The sequence below is a fragment of the Macaca mulatta genome, chromosome 15 (assembly GCF_049350105.2).
Source record: "Macaca mulatta isolate MMU2019108-1 chromosome 15, T2T-MMU8v2.0, whole genome shotgun sequence".
Classification (NCBI taxonomy): Eukaryota; Metazoa; Chordata; class Mammalia; order Primates; family Cercopithecidae; genus Macaca; species Macaca mulatta.
In genome coordinates, this window is record NC_133420.1 from 8,970,436 (window position 1) to 8,988,789 (window position 18,354).

The 18,354-nt window shown below is 59.3% G+C and overlaps 1 protein-coding gene across 4 annotated transcripts in view; it reads right to left on the reverse strand.

Annotated features, from left to right (window-relative positions):
* Positions 1-17,952, reverse strand: part of ADAMTSL2 (ADAMTS like 2) — a 42,957-nt gene extending 25,005 nt beyond the window's left edge. Inside the window, exons 1-9 of one of the 4 annotated variants that reach the window (XM_077967222.1) lie at positions 17,558-17,952; positions 13,349-13,588; positions 12,594-12,736; positions 11,715-11,790; positions 10,280-10,382; positions 9,414-9,559; positions 9,156-9,279; positions 5,551-5,631; positions 2,780-2,955 (exon numbers count right to left, since the gene is read on the reverse strand). In XM_077967222.1, the coding sequence (XP_077823348.1) occupies positions 2,780-2,955; positions 5,551-5,631; positions 9,156-9,279; positions 9,414-9,559; positions 10,280-10,382; positions 11,715-11,790; positions 12,594-12,736; positions 13,349-13,438 (939 nt within the window). In that variant the 5' untranslated portion in view covers positions 13,439-13,588; positions 17,558-17,952. Of the gene's footprint in view, positions 1-2,779; positions 2,956-5,550; positions 5,632-9,155; positions 9,280-9,413; positions 9,560-10,279; positions 10,383-11,714; positions 11,791-12,593; positions 12,737-13,348; positions 13,589-15,230; positions 15,713-17,557 lie in introns of those variants that run through there. The other 3 variants (XM_015116429.3, XM_015116430.3, XM_077967221.1) reach the window with 3 other exon arrangements.
* Positions 17,953-18,354: the final 402 nt, after the last annotated feature.

The window sequence follows — 18,354 nt, forward strand, 5'->3', positions numbered from 1 at the left end:
CTGGTGCTATGTGCCCAGTACGTAGACGACATGGGTCTGGGACGCAGGAGAGGCAGTAGCAGTAGCGATCATTCCCAGCCACCACTTGGGGACTGTGTGTTCCCCATCCCTGCAGCTCTGGGGTCTGTGGTCTAGAGGCCTTGGTTTGCACAGGGGGAACATTTCCATCCAAAGATGTAGCAACAGTTTCATTACGCTTTAGGCTGTGGCCACACATGGTCCGTTTGAACATTTTGTACCAAGAGACCAGCAGCATGGAAATGAGTGGCCGTCCTGGCGGGGTGATCGACCTTGATGATCAACAGCAGAGAGGCCAGGGGAGGTGGCTCACGCCTATAATCCAAGCATTTTGAGAGGCCAAGGCAGGAGGGTCACTTGAGGCCCAGAGTTCGAGACCAGCCTGGACAACATAGCAAGACCCTCTCTCTTATGCCGGGCACAGTGGCTCACGCCTGTAATCCCAGCACTTTGGGAGGCTGAGGCAGGCGGATCACAAGGTCAGGAGATCGAGACCACGGTGAAACCCCATCTCTACTAAAGATACAAAAAATTAGCCCGGCACCGTGGCGGGCACCTGTAGTCCCAGCTACTCAGGAGGCTGAGGCAGGAGAATGGCGTGAACCCGGGAGGCGGAGCTTGCAGTGAGCCGAGATCGCACCACTGCACTCCAGCCTGGGCGACAGAGCGAGACTCCATCTTAGAAAAAAAAAAAAAAAAAAAAGACCCTCTCTCTATTAAAAAAAAAAAAAAGAGTAGGAAAGGCGTTGTTTGACTCTGGGGCCAAAGAATCTATGTGACACCTGCTGATGCCCTGGGCATCTCTTGGTATCCCCCTGCCCCTTGTGATGATAACTGGACAAAGCCAGCAGCCTCAGGTTGAGAAGGCCATGGAGACCAGGGTCACCTCACCAGGTAGCCACCTGGCCCCGCTGAGGTGCTAGCTCAGGCTAAGGGGAAATACAGCATGTCACAGAAGGAGGAAACTGAGTGTCAGTTGCAGCCCCTACACCAGCTGCAGTTCAGCCCACCAAACTTCCTCCTGTAAGGCTCCCCAAGAAAGAAACCAACGCAATTCTAGAGGAGCTGTTCCCTGCCAAGGCAGACTCATGCAAAGCGCATGGGTCCAAGCCATGCCGGGGGTGGACCACGGACCTCACCCTTCGGTGAACTGCCTGGGGTGGGCGTGCGACAGTTCACAGCTGTGCCCCGCCGGGCATTTCCCTCAGCCAGAGGGAGCTGTCTCTCCCCAGGTCATGCCCCCAACAAGAGGCAACTACACGTGGCAATACATGATGCCCTCCTGCCCAAACTGGAGATAATACGATCCCGGGGGGACTGGTCGAAGCCCACAGAAACTGCATCACAGCTCAGCTGCCCCCTCTGTCTAGTCCCATGCCCTCCTGCCCATACCAGCCAGTGTTCCCAAGGCCGCTCCTGACACTTCCCCCAAGCCCTCTTGCACGCAAACCCCCACCTCAGAGTCTATTTTCTGGGGACCCTGACCTACAAAACAGCCCCTACAGCCAGGAGGCAAAGCCAGGTGGCCAGTCCACCTCCAGACACAGCTCCAGGCAGGGCCAGGTAAGCATAGACACAGAGATGTGTGGCCCGCATTTGATTCCGGGGTCACCAGGAAAGCTCTTCAGCCAAAAAGCAGTGTGAGGAGACGGACAAGCACCCCCAGTTAGAGACCCCTCCAGCACAGCAGCTAAACAAAGAACAGGCTCTGGCACCAGGCAGGCCTGGGTTCAAAGCCCAGTCATGCCACTTACAATTCCATGACTGCTCAAGTCACTCACCTCTCTATGCCTACATTTCATTACCGGCAACGTGAGGCAATGAAACCCACTACAGTGATATCTGGAAACCAAAACAGCTTAGGTAGGGAGGGGGCGCGGCTCCATCCCTGCTGTATTCCCTCGGCCTCCAGGAAAGCCAGTAGGCCTTGATGGCCACCACTACTGCCCATCTCAATGTCACCTGACTTTGGTGACATGACAAGTCCTTTACATATTTTCGGTCTGAGGCACCAATCCACCAGGGGCTTCATTTCCAGATGCTAGCCATAGGATAACTCGTGGCAAGCCGGGCATAACAGGCCCACATTCTCTCCTGCCCACTGCTCGGGCCCTGAGCCCCACCCCAGAACCCCTGAGTGTCCCGGGGAGGCCATGTCAGGGGAGGGGCAGGGGCCACAGGAACTACCTTGGGCCCTGGCACTAAGGACCCAGCACAAACACCATAGTGCCCAGGGGGGCGGGGCATGAAGCTAGATAGGGGCATAAACCCCTCCACCGTAGAGTGGGGAGGGGTCCAGCGTCGTCCTTAGTGCCCCGAGCTCCCTGTGGACTTCCCAAAGGGCAGGAAATGGGCAGCACGGAAACCCCGCTGGTCCACCGCTGGACCCCGCTGGTCCACCAGGGAAGCTAGCCACAGTGAATGGATGGATGAATGAATGATTTCAAGAAGTGGGTGAGAGAGTGGGTGGTTGAGTGAGAAGTGAACGGGTAAATGAATTAATGAACTGATGAGTGAATGGGAGATTGTGAATGAACCAAAATCTGAGTGAATGAATGAACGAGGGAGGCAGTTAGTGAAAGAACAAGTGAATGAGTAACAGTGATTGCACGTGAAGCCCAACCCAGAGTGGTGAGGCTGCCAGGTGCACGTGCACAGTGGCCCTGGGGGTGTCACAGGCTGGAAGCCCCCACCTGTGGCCAGATTCTGGGGAATCAGTGCCCGGGGCCTCGGGGGCCCCCAAGGCCTGCGGCACACGCACCATGACGTTCAGGCCCTGGTTGGTGGGTCCCTGTGCCACGATGTACTCGATTCCGGTCTCATAGACATCCATGGGCCGCCGGTACTTGACCACGGTGCCTGCGATGTTGAAGTTCTTGGGGCTGTCCACCTTGTAGTTGCCGTTGAAGAAGTAGTAGCCAGCTTCGTCTGCAAGAGCTGGAAGGGCAAAACCGCCGGTCACAAAGGGCCAAACTGGCTGGGGGAGGAGGTAGTGTCACCGGCTCAGGGAACCACCACCGCCAGCCCTGCCCTCCAGAACCCCGGCCCAGATGCCCCCGAAACAGGAAACTCCCATCATGGAGAGTCTGGCCAGTGAATGCAGAGGAGGCGCAAACACACATTCCTCTCAGCCTAAAATCAGCAATGAAGGACTTGTCTAGATGCTGAACACGGCTGGCTAGGGACCCATTTGCAGCTGCCTTTGAAGAAGCTGAGGCGCTGCAAAGTAATGAGGTCGCACCACGACCAAGGGACGCAGTCTGGAGCAGGACAGTCTGTGGCCTGTGGAAGGCACACATGAAGCTAGATAGGGGCATAAACCCCTCCACCATGAGGTGGGGAGGGGCCCAGCCTCATCCTTAGTGCCCCGAGCTCCCTGTGGACTTCCCAAAGGGCAGGAAATGGGCCAGCACAGAACCCCCACTGGTCCACCAGGGAAGCTAGCCACAGTGAAAAGATGGATGAATGAACGATTTCACCAGCAGGAGTCCTGGGTGCCCCTCCCGTCGTCCACACAGAGCGACGCTGCAGCCCTGGCCTGGCCGGCATGGGGGGTGCCGACCACCAGGCCCTTCCTGGGGATCGCCCTGAGCTGGCCAGCTCCATCCTCTTCATAGGAGCAGAGACTTCCTGCTGCCCTTGCAGGCAGGGCCATGCTGACCCTTCACCCGTTAACGCGTGCACCCGGACCTGGCCGAGGTGCTCAATCAGGCCAGGACGGCCTGGCGCAATCTCAGCTGCCCTCTTCCTGGGGCCGGGTGGGTGGGCACTCCCAGGGCCTGACTCCAGCCTGATGGATGCTCAGGATGGAAACAAATGGTCCATGAAAGCCGGTGACCCCTGCAGACTGGAACAAATGCCCAGAGTTGGTGGGGTTTCAGGGGGAACTGATTCTCCCTGGGGCCATGGAGAGTGAGAAGAGGCAGGGGGCCTCCAGGGCTGGGGACGCGGGGAGGAGGCTGACTCCGCGCTCGGGACACTCTGTCTTCCAAAGGGTGTCCTTAAAGCCAGTTCCAGGAACTGGCCCGCGGGAGAAGAGGAGTTCGACTTCCAAATTCCTGATGCAATATGAACAGAGGAGCCGGGGCAATTAATTTATTATCAGACAGACGCAACAAGCAGGACATGTCTGCTTGAAAAACCCCCTTAACGTAGAAAAGTCAGAAGATAACACACATTAGAGTCCAAGTTCTGCAAGGGGAGTGTGCTGGGGCCTGGCTGTCTCGGCCCCGTTTCCAGGTGTACGCGCAGGGTTAAATCCGAGGCTCTCGTCCAAAACCTGTTTCCTGACAGTAATGACCTTCCTTCCTACGGCTTTCCCAGTGCTCCGAGGCCACCCTTGGTATTTCCACGCGTCTGTTTCAAGAGCGAGAGCTCTGCAGCCAGCTCAGAAAACGTGGAGTTTCCTGGCCTCTCCACTCTCCCGGCAAGCAAGCGACAAAGCAACCGGCCTGGCGAGAGGCCCAGCTCCCCGCTCAGGCCAGGGAGCGGCCCCCAGGGCGCTGGGTGGTGGAGCCAGCGTCTGCAGCACAGACCTGCTGGGGTGGGGGCACTCAGACCCCAGGGCACATACGGAGGGCTGGCCCTTGGGCTCTGGAGAGGGGATAGGAGAACCCGAAGTGGGTCCCAGCCTGAAGACCTTCAGCAAAGCCTCGTCTTCCAGCACCCACTTAGGAGATGGGCTTCACCCCACCAGTTCTGGCTCTCAGGAGGAGTGGGAGGCAGTGGGGGGAGTAAGCCCAGGTAGTATCAGGTTTGGGGCTACACCTGTGTCCAAAAACAACATCCCCTTATAGCCTGGGTCACCAGCCCGCCCCGTGAAGGGCAGGGTCGAGCACAGAGCAGCTCACAGGCGTCAGCACCTGCCCACCGTGGCCCAAAGGGTGCAGACATGGCTTGTTGCTCGGCCAATGATCCAGCTTCACAGAGGGCCCTTCCAAAATTTGCCACCAAGGCTCACTACACTCAAAATTTGCCACCAAAATGGGGTCTCACCACTCCATCCATCATGGAAATAACTCCAGAATCCTCAGGTTAGAGGACTCCCCTCCCACGGCCCAGCCTCCCAGTGGAGACTGACTAATGGCAAGAACATCAGCATGAGGCCCCCAGACCTGAGTCGGAATCCTACCTCTGCACCGACTTCCTCTCAGTGCTACCTTGACCTCGTTACCTCCTGAGACTCACTCCTCGAAGCCCACAGGGATCTCATCTGCAGCGGCCCCCAGCTTCTGCCTGTTCCAGGCTCTTGAGTGACAGGGAGCTCCCTACCCAACATCACCACCCTCCCATTGGCCAGCAGCTCCGAGTTCAAGGTCCTTCCACGCACAGAGGTAAAGCTGGTTCCCCTGTAAGCACCTCAGCCACACCCACATAGCTGGCTCAAGTTCTGGCTCCTGCAGCCATGCCTACGGCAGTGGCCCATCCCCGTCCTGGAGGAAGGGGTCCAGGGTCAAGTGCCCCTTCTCCGCCATGCACAACACCCCACAACCAAAAGCTCAGTGAGGCAGCCGCCAGACGCTGCGCACCTACCTAGCACGTCAGCAGACTTCTTCCTCTCTACAATCTGGATGTCTCGGGCGCCAGCCGGGATGTGGGTCACCAGAGAGTAACCTGGAGGCAAATGGATGACAGTGAGCCCCTCTGGATTGGAAAGGCACCTTTGGATGGCGCTCGCCCACTCCACAGCTTTTGGAGGGTGAGTGGTGGCTGTCTAAAGGCTAACCCACCCCCCACGCCCACTTGGGTAGCTCAGCTCAGACCCATCCTATTGCAGAGGTTGACCAACCAAGCTGGGCACCTGCCCAGGCTCACCCCTTCCTACCAAGGCCACGGGAGGGCTTGCCCGTGCTTGCCCCAACCTCTCCTAAGGGACAACGAGGGCCACAGCGATGTGGAGCACACTGGGAGTTCAGTCCCACTCTGCCATGTGTCACCTAGGAGACCCTGGGCAGCCGATGGGGCCCCAGCTCCCTGCGTGCGTTATCACTGCCATTTTAAAATCCTGTCTTGTCACAACACCACGTTGACTTTCAAGGCTCGCTACACTCAAAGACGTGGGTGAGAAAGGACAAGGAGAGCTGCAAATAGAATCTCCAACTCTGCCTACGCCCTTCCTAAGCGCCAGGCCCCAGGCTGAGGTCCAGATCGGACAATACCAGCCGGCTCAGAGCCTGTCTTCAAGGCCCCCAGGCCCGTGGGGAGGCAGCCATGCAGTCCTCCCAGCTAGAAAGAAACCAAGGGTCTGGAGGGGAAATGTTGAGAGAAGGAGAGGTGTTACTGGCAGGCAGCTGAGAGAGGAGCCTGGGGAGAAGGAGACATTTCAATACGCCCCAGGACAGGAAAGAAGGGGCTCTCCAGGTCGGACGTTTCCTGGGGTTTGATGCTTGTTTCACCTGATTCCTCCAGGAGTGGAGGACTCCACGTGGGCCTCCCTGCCGGGGTTAGTGTCTCCCGCAGGCCAGCACCCGCCTGCCATTCCTCCCCCAACACCATCACACCTACAGGTCTCCGGAGATCCTGACCTGTCCCTCACGGACAGCAGTGCTCTGAAAAATGTTTAACGGTAGGCTCTTTGGAGACATGGGGAAACAGGAGCTGTGACTTGTAGCACTGGCCAGTTTCCGCGGTGTAAACACCCCTGCTGTGGCCAGTTTCACGCTACTTTAACTGGGCAGCTTAACTTCAAAATTCATTTTAAAACTTTTTTTTTTCCCTTCTTTGGGTTTCAACACATAAACTTGAAGCAAGCGACTGAAGCTATGTTTGTTTACACCATCAACATGTCACTGGGCGTGGCATTGGGAAGAGAGGCTGCAGCACACCCGTATATGGTGTTTTTGCCACACAGATAAAATAGTTACACACTTTGGGAGGCTGAGGCGGGTGGATCACCTGAGGTCAGGAGTTCGAGACCAGCCTGGCCAACATGGTGAAACACTGTCTCTACTAAAAATGCAAAAAAAAAAAAAAAAAAAAAAAAATTAGCCGAGCATGATGGTGGGAGCCTGTAATCCCCGCTACTTGGGAGGCTGAGGCAGGAGAATCGCTGGAACCCAGAAGGCAGAGGTTGCAGAAAGCCGAGATCACATCATTGCATTCCAGCCTGGGCAACAAGAACAAAACTCCGTCTTAAAAAAAAAAATTAGTTATAGACGTCAAAGGATTAGAAAGTGGTGACTTTGTTTTAAATATAATGTAGTTAAATATAGGCTGTTGTACTTTAATTTTCAAATTAGCAAGATAAGCTCACAAGATTCTTGAGCATTTAATACCCCAGCCCATCCCACGGCCCCCAGCATGGTTACCAAGCACAGCTTGCCCGGGGAAGGCATATGGCTCAGCTGGGAGGATCACAGGCCAGGAGCAGGCTGCCTGGGTTCAGGCCCGGTTCTGCCTCTTGTGGCTGTGTGACCTTGGATGAGTTATTTAGCCTCTCTTTGCCTGTTTCTGTATATTTCAGCAACAGTCATGTGGCAGCCTTGCAGAGCTGTTGCCAGGCATGAATGAGTTACCTTGTGAGCATGCAGAATGAGGAACGTTGTTTGCACATCAGTCCCTGGGCCCCAGGCTGAGTTCCACGAGAATGTGAGCCCTATCTCTCAGGTCTCACTGTGTGCACAGTGCCTGGCACACACTAGATGCCCTATAAGACACACGCTGCCCCAGTGCCCACTCTCCCTCTGCATGCCCTGGGTCCAGCAGGAGGCCGTGTAAGCAGGTTTGTGGGAGGAAGGGAGGAAAATCAAACACCTTAGCGCCTCCTATAGCGAGGCCACCAAAGAAATGTCCTGTGCCCCCCTCACCCTGCTGGACACCCAGCCCGCATTACTCACACCTCTGCCTGGTGGCTCTGCCCCAACCCTGTCCCTTGTCAGTCCGGCATGCCCGTCCCTAGGTCCCATGTCCAAGCCCCATGCTCTCCAGTGCTCTCCCACTGGCACCTCCTGGAGCTGACACTCATGCCACGGTTAGCCCTCAGTGGCAGGCGAAGGTCATTCTCTCAACCTGTAAAACACGGCCGGGTCCTCCTTGGCCCTAACAGGCCTGGTTCTAATCGAGACTTGACTGGTCTCACTGGGACCTTGATAGATTATTCCCACTCTGGGCCTCGGTTTCCCTGTCTACTAAGTGGGTCTGAAGCTGCCCTGCCTTCACCAGTCTGGAGGTTGCAATAACCCAGTTCCATTCCTCAAGCTTTTCTCCAGACCCAAAAGTGTGTTCAATCTAATGCCAGGCATTACAAGTGACATCCCTCCAAAAGTAGAAAGTGCTGTCCCATGCACAGACACCCACGCCCCCACGAGGGTTGGGACAGAGCTGGACACAAACATCGGGCTGAATGCCCGTAGCTTAGGAAGGGGACAGGTGCTGCCCAAGGGAAGGAGGGGGTCTGGGCTGGGTCAGCCTGGAGCTGACAGGGAGCCTCTGAAACTCAGGCCCCAGAATCCAGTGTGCCAGAGTCAAATCTCATATCTGCAGAGAAAATGCGTCTCAGGCCTCAGTTTCTCCCTTTTTAAAGTGTGGTGTTAGCCGGGTATGGTGGCTCATGCCTATACCCCAACACTTTGGGAGACGGAGGTGGGTGGATCACTTGACGTCAGGAGTTCAAGACCAGCCTGGCCAACAGGGTGAAACCCCGTCTCCACTAAAAATACAAAAATCAGCCAGGTGTGGTGGCACGTGCCTGTAGTCCCAGCTACTCGGGAGGCTGAGGAACGAGAATCGCTCGAACCTGGGAGGCAGAGGTAGAGGCTGCAGTGAGCCCAGATCGAGCCACGGCACTCCAGCCTGGGCAACAGAGCAAGACTCTGTCTGAAAAAAAATAAACTAAAAATAAAAAGAAAGTGCGTCGTTAACACCTCCCTACAGGCTGTCTCAAAGGGCAAATATGACCCCCAAGCCAAGTGTCCACTGGTACCCAGTAGGTCCTCAACAAAGGGTTGCCCATTTTTACAAACCAACAGAGGCCTACAATCACCAGGCCAGTTCGCCTGGGCCTGGATGCAGAATCCGGTGCCTCTAGAGGGGAAAGACTTGCCCGGTGGTACCCAGGAGGCTGCAGACAGGAGCGCACTCAGGACCCCCGATTTCCAGACTCAGCTCTGCTTGGACTTCAGGGCACGCTGCTGCCTTACCGAGGTGGGTGTTTCCTTTGCGATAGTTGCCCGTCACGTGGGTGCAGCTGCTACCGTCCCCCTGGCAGACGCCGCACTTGTCCAGTGTGTGGGTGGAGAAAAGCACCCCGTCACAGCCGATGGGCTGCAGGAAGGGAGAGGGAGAGGGCTGCTGGGAGGGCGCTGTGGCCAGGCCTCGGGGCCGCCACTGCCTCCCACAGGCGGGCAGGCAGTCAGCACAGTGAGACCGGCGGTACTTTTGCTACAACGTTTAACAACCTCACATTTTCCAGACACGCAAACCCCTCGCAGGTCGGTGAGCTTGCAGGACGTGCCGTCGCGGGCGGGCACCATGAGCTGCCGCTGGCCGTCCACGGTGGTGCAGTGCAGGTCACACGGTTTGCTGGAGATGTGGACATAGTCATCTGGTGGAGGGAGACAAAGACAGAAGGTCTCAGCGGGACAGGAAATGCCGGATTCAGGGGACTTCCCTTTTCCTCCCTCTGAGACAGCTTTCATTGCATAGATGGGGAAACTCAGGCCTGGAGAACAGAAGGGACCTGTCCAGGTCTCAGTGGCAGAAACTGATGGGTTGTCCGGCTCAGCCCACACCCCGTGAGATCCGGCTTCTACCTCCTTGTGAGTAGGGAGCGGCGCCTGAGACCCACACTGGGGTTCCCCCTCTGCAGGAGGTCTGAGCCAACTCGACACCCCTGTGCTGCTGGCCCTGGGCACCCCAGCCCTGGCCCTCGCGGGTGAACAGGAGAAGGATGAAGCATTTAAGCTGTTGCCTGAACTACTTGCTTTCCATGGGACCGCATGGGCGGTCTCCATTTGGGATCCTCTCGGCTGGTTCCTGACTGTGCCCAGGAGCCAGTCAGTGGGAGAGTCACTATTGCCCTCAGAGGTCAGGCCTGCAGGGAACTCAGCCCTGTAATCTGTCCTGCGTTGATGTCATGGGTGATGGGGGAGGGGACAGACCCCCGGGCCAGGGCTCAGGAGACCCAAGTTCATTCCTGACTCCTTGTCTGACCACCTCCATTTCCCCACCTGCCCACCCGTCGAGTTTGGTCCCAGGTGCCAGAAGGGCCACCCCCAAAGCTCGGTCAGCTCCCTGCAAGGTGGGTCCCCAGGGTGGCAGGTACCCGGGTACAGAGGCTTCCACTGGTGCGTCCGCCCGTTGTACACATGGGAGTTGAAGGAGACGCACTGCTCCTCGCGGAAGCTCCTCCCGTCCGGCGGACACTCCTGGGAAGTGAGGGGACAGGGAGGCTCCAGGAGGAACTCGGCCCGACAAAGGCATTTTTGTCCAGGCTAAGCAGGAAGTGGCTGCAGCCGGGACAGCCGTGCGGGGGCCACGGCCCATGGGGTGGCCTCTCGGGCTCCTGCGCGCTCCCACGCACTCTCCGGAGGAAGCAAGGACGCAGGCAAGGGCAGCTCCGCCCTCCACGCCAGCCCTCCGCCTGCTCTAGACGCAACCCTCCCATTCCCCACCACGCCTTCTCCCAGTCTTGTGGTGGAGGGGACATGACCCTACTACGGCTGGCAAGGATGTTCCCCTTGCCCCCATCCTCAGCAGGCCCGGACTGTGTGTCCACGGCGCCGGAACAGGGCCTGGCACATGGTCTGTGGCCACACGCACCGCCTGAATCAGGAAGATCGTGGTCCGGACTCCATAAAGAGGAACCCAGATTGCAGACAGGAGACTCGTCCTCGGGGGGACCCAGCTTAGTCGTGCTGGGGCCAGAGCTCAAACCTGGGTCCCTCTCGTGCTGGAGCTCATAAATGCCCTTCCCCCAACCCCTGGTTGCACCATCCTAGGAGGGCAGCTGACCAGGTGACACCAACACAGAAGCTGTGGCTACTTGCCTCCCTCCAGCCCCTCACTCCCTGCACGGGAGCACACGCCCCCTGAGACACACAGACACAGAGCCCTCCAGCCGCTCCACCTTCCCTGACCAGGCAAGCCACATGAGCCACTCTGGGAGGCCCAGACCCCAGCTCGACATGACCCAGCCCCACGCCCGGCGGTCCTTGGAAAGGTGTTCAGGTTCCAACTGCCCCAGGCCCCACTGGGAGCTGCCTGGTCAGAGTCAACACCTCCTCTCCAGCCTCGGCTACCCAAGGAAGCTGATGGAGGCTGGAGCAGAAGGCATCTGAGAACAGCCCAGGGAACTGTTTTATGGGGTGGGGGGTACTGTCTCATGGGACGGGGAAGCCTGCCAACTGCTGGGTCTCTGTGAGCACCAGGTGCACGAATGTTGTGAGTAAAGTGGAGCTGCGGCCAGAGACCCCAAACCTTGAGGCTGCACTTGAAGCTCCAGGAGCACAGTGAGTCCGCCCGTCCCAGCATCGCTGAGCACTTGTGGGCACACAGACAGTGGTCTGGACAGTGGATGGCTCCGTCCTAGCCCAGGGCCCCCCGCAGCCTTCTCTTCAACCCTGCTCCTGGGCTCTCCTTGAAGTGCAGGCCCAGAACAGAATGCCCAGGAGGCCCAGGAGCCACCTGGAAGACCCCCTGAAAACTGCATGATGACGGGGAGAGCAGGCCATGGTGCCCCTGCCCGGGCCGGGCCTCACCTGCACTCTGCAGAGCTGGTACCGCTTAGACGTGCCCATGCAGGTCCTGTTCCCGGGGCCTGGGGCGGACTTCCTCCTGGCAGAAAGATGCAGGCTCGGAGTGAGAGCTGCAGAGGAGTTTCAGGAATGTCGCCTGGGCTGGCCCCACGGCCACTGGGGTCCAGAATCTCCCCTGATTCCCATGACCCAGAGGGCTCCCTTCCTCTCTACTCAGCTCCCACCCCGTACACACACCAGAGCCGAGGGAGAATGAGATTTGATTCACTTCTACGTCAGCAGCACATAGCACAGGGGCTCAGTACACAGAACTGAAACAACCACGTGAGTTGCGTGCCAGGCCTGTGCCCAGGTGCACACACACGTGTGTTCTCAGAAGCATGAGATGGGACCAGCACGCTCTCCATGCCATGGATGAGAAAACTGATGCCCAGAGAGGTTAAGTGACTTGCCCAAGGTCACACAGCAAGGGAGTAGCACAGGTCAGATAGGAGCCGGGTCCATCTGGCAGTGGAGGCTTTCACTGCCAGTCCTCTGCTTCTCCCGAGGCTCCCTGGCATTCTCTAAAGACCCTCACTCAGGTCTTCAGAAGAGAAGGCAGGGTGGTTCTCCGCCTCCAGGACAGACCTCTAGAAATGGCTCCTGCCCTCTCATGAAAGGGCTTCCCTGGTGCCCTGAAGCATGAAGGACCCCAGCGCACCAGTGCCAGGGCCCATCCATAGCTGCATCCAGCAGAGGCTGATGGTGGACTCAGCCTGTGCTGCCCCCAACCCGAGAACCCTCCCAGGGGGAGGAGCCACCAGGCTGAAGGGCCAACTGCCCTCTCCTGCCCGCTGCCCTGCCCTCATGCCAGCCCTCAGGGCCATGTGCCCCACCTCGCACCTCTGCTTCAGGCAGTGCCGCTCCTGGGATGTCACCCCACCTCCGCAACTGCGGGAGCACGCCGTCCACTTGGTCCACTCCCCCCACCAGAAGGCCGTGGCGTCGGTGTCCCCCTCCAGGCTATTGGACGTCGGGCTATTGTCCTGGATGAGAGGGACCCCCAGACGGTAGAGGGCTCGAGTGCCCAGCAGGACCAGCCTGCCCCCACCCCATGCCCGAGGGCATCACCATCAGCGGGACTAGAGGACACAGCCCCCTGGCTGGACCCCCCTGCAGGGTCACTCGGCAGCTTGGGTTCAGATCTCCTGGGTGGCATTGAGGGGAACCCCCAAGGAACTGTAGACCACAGGTCAAAGAGGGCCTCTTTGACCTTAAGGTCTGGGATGGCCTGGGGGCTTGGCAAGCTCCTGGGGCTGCACCTAACTGTCCTCACTTTTCCTGGAGCAGCTCAGGGCCCCTCTGCGTTCTGCAGGACACAGCCCACCCTGGCCATGCTGGGGCCTTCACTTGGAAGGGAAGTACTCAGCCCCCCCAGCCCTCTCCTGCCCAAGTCACCAGAGGCCCCACAGTAGCCAGGGGCCCTGTTCAGAGAAAGATCTGACTGGCTCTGGGAAGAAGTTTCTAGGAGCCAAGAGGGGTTCTGGGACCTGGGGCATGTGCCCACACAGCCCCCTCCAAGCCAGTCCATCTGGGAGCGATCACAGCACTTGGGGAGGGGACTGGCATGGGCCCTCAGACCACAACACCACACTCACCGTGGACCCGGTTGACACTGTGTCCCCAGCCACAACCGCCAGAACCAGCAGGGACCAGGTCCAGCAGGAACATTGCCATCTGCCGTCCATCCTAGGAAGCAAGGCCACTGTCACCACCAGGCAAACTCCGCTCCTCTTCCAGACGAGCAGGGTACGCTTTGGGAAGAGCCCTCAGGGCCCAGCCAGTGCCTAGGCCTCAAGGTTATCTGGGACTAGTTGGTTGTGGTTGCCTGGCAGACCCTGTTGGGAAGGATGAACCCGCCGCCCCAGTCTAGGCTTAGCAAGAAGGAGCTTGGAGAATGATTAGTAATGCCTGCTGCAGGCAAGACACCCAGCGGTGGTGTGCGTGCTAAGCCTGCGCCACCCTTGATCCAAGGGCATGTAGGGAAGCATGCCACGCTTTGCCTCCAAGTCCTCAAGCACCCTAGAGAAGTGCTGTGGAGACAGACAGCCTCGGCTGAGGGGTCTGGGGACCCAGGAGAGGGGAAAGGCTGTGGCTCAAAGGGATGGGCCTGGGCTCAGTCCAGCCCCTTGGCAGGAGCACCTTGGGATTTTGACTGGCTCAGCTCTTGCTGGCCTCGTAGGAGAATGGCCTCTGCTACTGGCTGCTGAGGGTCAGTGCATGGGTATGGGCTTGGCCAGGTCCCAGGGGAACATGCAGCCTCGCCCTAGACGAGCAGCTCCACAGTCAGCATCCAGCAACAGACGGCACTCAGGTGAGGCAGAACCCAGGTACCTATGCCGCCTCCCCATCCCCGGAGACATGGAATTGGGAGAGGGGCGGGGCAGGAGGAGGTATAGTTTGTGCCAGCGTATCAGCAGTCCAGGGCCACACGGCTGACCTCCTCCCAGCAGCCAGCACCCTGGATCAAAACACCTGCCAGAGGTCAAAGCAAGCCCACTGGAAGGGAGTGTCCAGCCTCTGGGCCCTCAGCCCTCCCCACCCCCTCCTCAGCACTGACCCTGCCCTGTGGAAGGGAAGAACAGAGATCAGCCATGGCCTCTGTCCAGGCCTTGCTCAGGTGCTGAGTGTCACTTGCCAACAAGTTAGAGAAGGGATTTCAGAAACCACGCAGCCTGCACTCATAACCTGGAGCCCAGAGACAGGAGCCAACTTGCTCAAAGCCACACAGCAAGGCAGGACACTAGCAAACCCAGGGACTCAACCCCCATGCCTGGCCAATTCCAGGGGCAGAAAGCATGGAGGTCATTCCTCACCCCTGCCAGTCCAGAGGCCATCTCTGGCTCTGCCCCTCCCTCCTCAGCAGCCTCCATCCAACTTGAAGAGTTTCCTTGCAGGCCGGACACCTGCAGATTTTCAGGGACTACTCCAAGGACACCGCTGCAGCCCGGACGATGCGGCAGTGCACCCTGGAGTGGGGAGCCTGAGTCCTTGACCTCCCCTGCCCCCGCCGCCTGCCCCCCACCTCCCTCCCCTGCAGACCTCCACCTGTACTCCCAGCCTCACACCCACAGGAGCCCCCTCCACTGTGCCATTGGCTAACGGGTGCCCCAGCCTCTGCCTGCCGGCTGAAGACAGGTGCCAGCCGGCCTCACACTTGCTTTTCATTAAGGCTTCCAGACACCGCTGGCTTCTGGCCAGGCCTCGCTCACAGGGATCCCTCCCTCCCTGGGGTCCAAAAGCAGCGGCTGGCGGCAGCAGATAGGTCTGCCTTGCACACAGAGCTTCGGGCGCACAAGGCTAGGTGCTGAGAGGCCACCCTGCCCCGTGCTCTGCGGCCCGACCCCTCCCCACAAGCCTCCCCACGTTATGTAACGGCTCCAGAGGGCGCGGGGTGGTCCTACCCCCAAACCCACTCTGAGCAGTGGGCTGGCCTGGTGGACGCTGCAACGTGAGGGGGACTGGGACGAGGTGGCCTACCTGGCTTCGGGTCAGCAGGTTGTCCTCCCAGAGAAAGGGGCGAGCGCTGCGGAGGGCAGACGGCGCCAGGTGCGCTGTGCGTGCGGGGGCGGCGTGAGTGCAGAGGCTGCGGCCCGGCCTCCCTCTCCCCTTCCCCTCCTCCCCCGCGCCGCCTCCCTCTCCCACTTCAAAGAGCATCCAAGAGAGGGGGTTCCCGGGAGGGGCGCAGCCCAGTGGCGGCTCTGCGCCGGCGGCCGCCTTTATAGCTGTCAGGCAGACGGGGAGGAACTCACACTTCCCACCAGGCCGCTCCCCCGCCCGCGCCGGCCGGCCTGGCGCACACTTTAACCCGCTCTGCGCCTCTGGAGCCCGGCCAGACCGGCCCAGCTGCCTGTTGGCTGCTGCCGGCGGCGGCGGCCCAGGAGCGGCGAGCAGGGAGGCCTTCTTCCCGGGTCTAGAACTGAGGACCACATGTCGGGTGTCCAGACGGAGCAGCCGCTGGCCGGAGGTTACCGGGGAGGCTGGCAATGGCAAAGCCCCAGCCCCGCCTGTCCGACTTCTGCCTCCAGAGCGGGCCCTGTCCCTGGGGCTCCTGAGAATGGGGTCTGGGATGTATGAGGCGTCCCGTCTGACCGCTCCGTTGTACGGAGGGAAAAGCTGAACTTCCGGGACGACCATGCCCCGGGTCACCAGCCTCAGAAAGCTCCTGAGATGCAGGGGCCTAAGCAGGTGGAGGGACCAAGGGAGAGACCCAGCAAAAGTGAACCAAGGGCTCCAGGGAGGAGACAGATGTGCCCATGGCCTGCTGACCAGATGGCTAGAGCAGCCAGGGCCAGGGCAGAGAGGCGCAGGGATTCTGCAGATGTCCGGCACCAACTTGGCAGCCCCTGGCAGGCCAGGCCTGGAGCTCCAGCCCCTGTTCCGGCTGAGCCAGGGCACAGAGCAGAGCCAGAGTGGGTGGAGCGGTAGAACCCCCCTGGGAAACCCCGGGCAGGCCCCAGACTTTGTGAGGCTTTCCTAAAGCAAGGCTGGGCACCTAGCCTCTGCACACCAGCTTCCCTAGAGTCCATCATCGGCAAACAGAGGCACCTCCAAAACGAGGAGGAGGAGGAAGCTGGGGCACCGTTCCATCAGGTCATCTGTGTTTTTTCATCCATGCCCCTGCCTCCATGCAGCGGATGTCCTGGGCCCACAGCGGTGCCTGGAAGGCCCTTCTCCTTCCCTCTGTCCTCCCTGCTGGAATAACCTTGTGAGTTCCTTCAGCTGCCTTCTTGAGGAAGTTCTGCCCTGTGTCTGACCAGCCACCAGAAAGGCTGGGAAGGAAAGCCACCAGTAATGTAGTGAAAGCGATAATACCCTCTGCCCTCTGTCCGGCTTGTCCTACGGGCCCAGAGCTGTGAGCATCCACCTTTATGATCTGCATTTCACAGGTGGAGGAACTGAGGTTCGGGGGCCGAGTCACCTCTCCAGCAGGCAAGGCTGGGATGCCAGTGCTCCTGGGAGTCGGGTCCCATCTTCTGCTGGGTTCTTTAAGTTCATCTCCCCGGGACCCTCGGCCAGGCAGGTCTTACTCATCTTGTTCCCCCTCTGGGGCCACTGGGGTACATGGTGGCTGCTCCTAGTCACAGAACCAGGACTAACCCTAACCCTAACCCAGGCCCACACTGCCCCCTGGGGTCGCTATGCTGAAGCACAGACATGGTGGCACCTGTCACCCAGCACACACACACACACAGGCGCACACACACACACACAGGCACACACACACACAGTCCCTCTCACATGACCGGATCGCACTCACTCTGGGAGCCCCTACCATCCCGTTCCTCTCTCTTCTGGTGACCGCCAGGCCTTGCACCCTTTGGCACAGTCCCTGAGCTCTGCTGGCGTTTGTGGCCTCACATCCAGCCAGCGCCAGGGTGACTAATGGTTTCCCTTGGGAGGCACCCCACAGCCTACCAACACAAACACTCCCAGTGTCTTCTCTTGGCTCAGCAAGATGGCACAGGCTGCAGGCTGGCCACCTGGGAGACGGGTCTGTGGGGCCAGCCATCCCCTGGCTCTGTGACCTACTGCAGGCGTGTGACCCTCCAGGCCCCAGCTCCCCTGGCCAGCCACGCTTCCACACCGCCCCCACCCCTTACCCCAGAGCCCCCAGACTTGAGGCCCGGAGGGAGCCATAACTGTCACGTAGCAGGTGCTGTGGCAGCTCCTGATGCCAGGGACTCCTTGCCCCTTAGGGAGTGTTGTTGAGGTGAGTCCTCCACTCTCCAGGCTCCCTCTTCGGCCTGCAAATTCCTGGCCTCCCATGGCCTCCCTCATGTAGGATGGTGTCAGCACACACCCACCGGTGCTTGCAGGGCTGTTGCAGCCGTGTGGCCCTGGTGCTGGAGACACCACCTGCCTTTAGAAGGGGATTGCTGGCCAGGCGTAGTGGCTCATGCCTGTAATCCCAGCACTTTGGAAGGCTGAGGCAGGTGGATAACTTGAGGTCAGGAGTTCGAGACCAGCCTGGCCAACATGGTGAAACCCCGTCTCTACTAAAAATACAAACATTAGCTGGGTGTGGTGGTGGGCACCTGTAATCCTAGCTACTCAGAAGGCTGAGGCAGGATAATCGCTTGAACCTGGGAGGCAGAGGTTGCAGTGAGCCGAGATCTCGCCGCTGCACTCCAGCCTGGGTGAAAGAGTGAGACTCCAGCTCAAAAAGAAAAAAAAAAGAAGGGGATTGTCTCCACTTGTGTTTTCCAGATATCTGAGGAGCTTAGAAACAGGACAGCAGGAATATGTGGAGGGGATGCCCGGGAGGGTGGGGTTCGAGGAAAAACAAGGCGGGGATGGAGAAGCAGGCTTGGGGCAGAGGGGCCGGTGAGCCGTGGTCGACCACTTTGGAGGTTCCCTGGGATGATGTTAGGCGGCCGCAGTGGGAGCAGGGCCTGTCCTCACAGCAAAGTGGCCACGGCAGGTTCAGGAGTTTAAGGACGTGGCCCAAGCTGTGGGAGGTGGGTCCCCTCTCTGGCACCCAGAGGCCTAGCAGGCCTAGCAAATTTATGTGTATAGTGTGGTTCACCTGACTGATAGGGCTGGCCGGCCACGGCCTTGAGAGAGGCCCACCAATACCAGCTTCCCTGGTATCCTGCGGTTC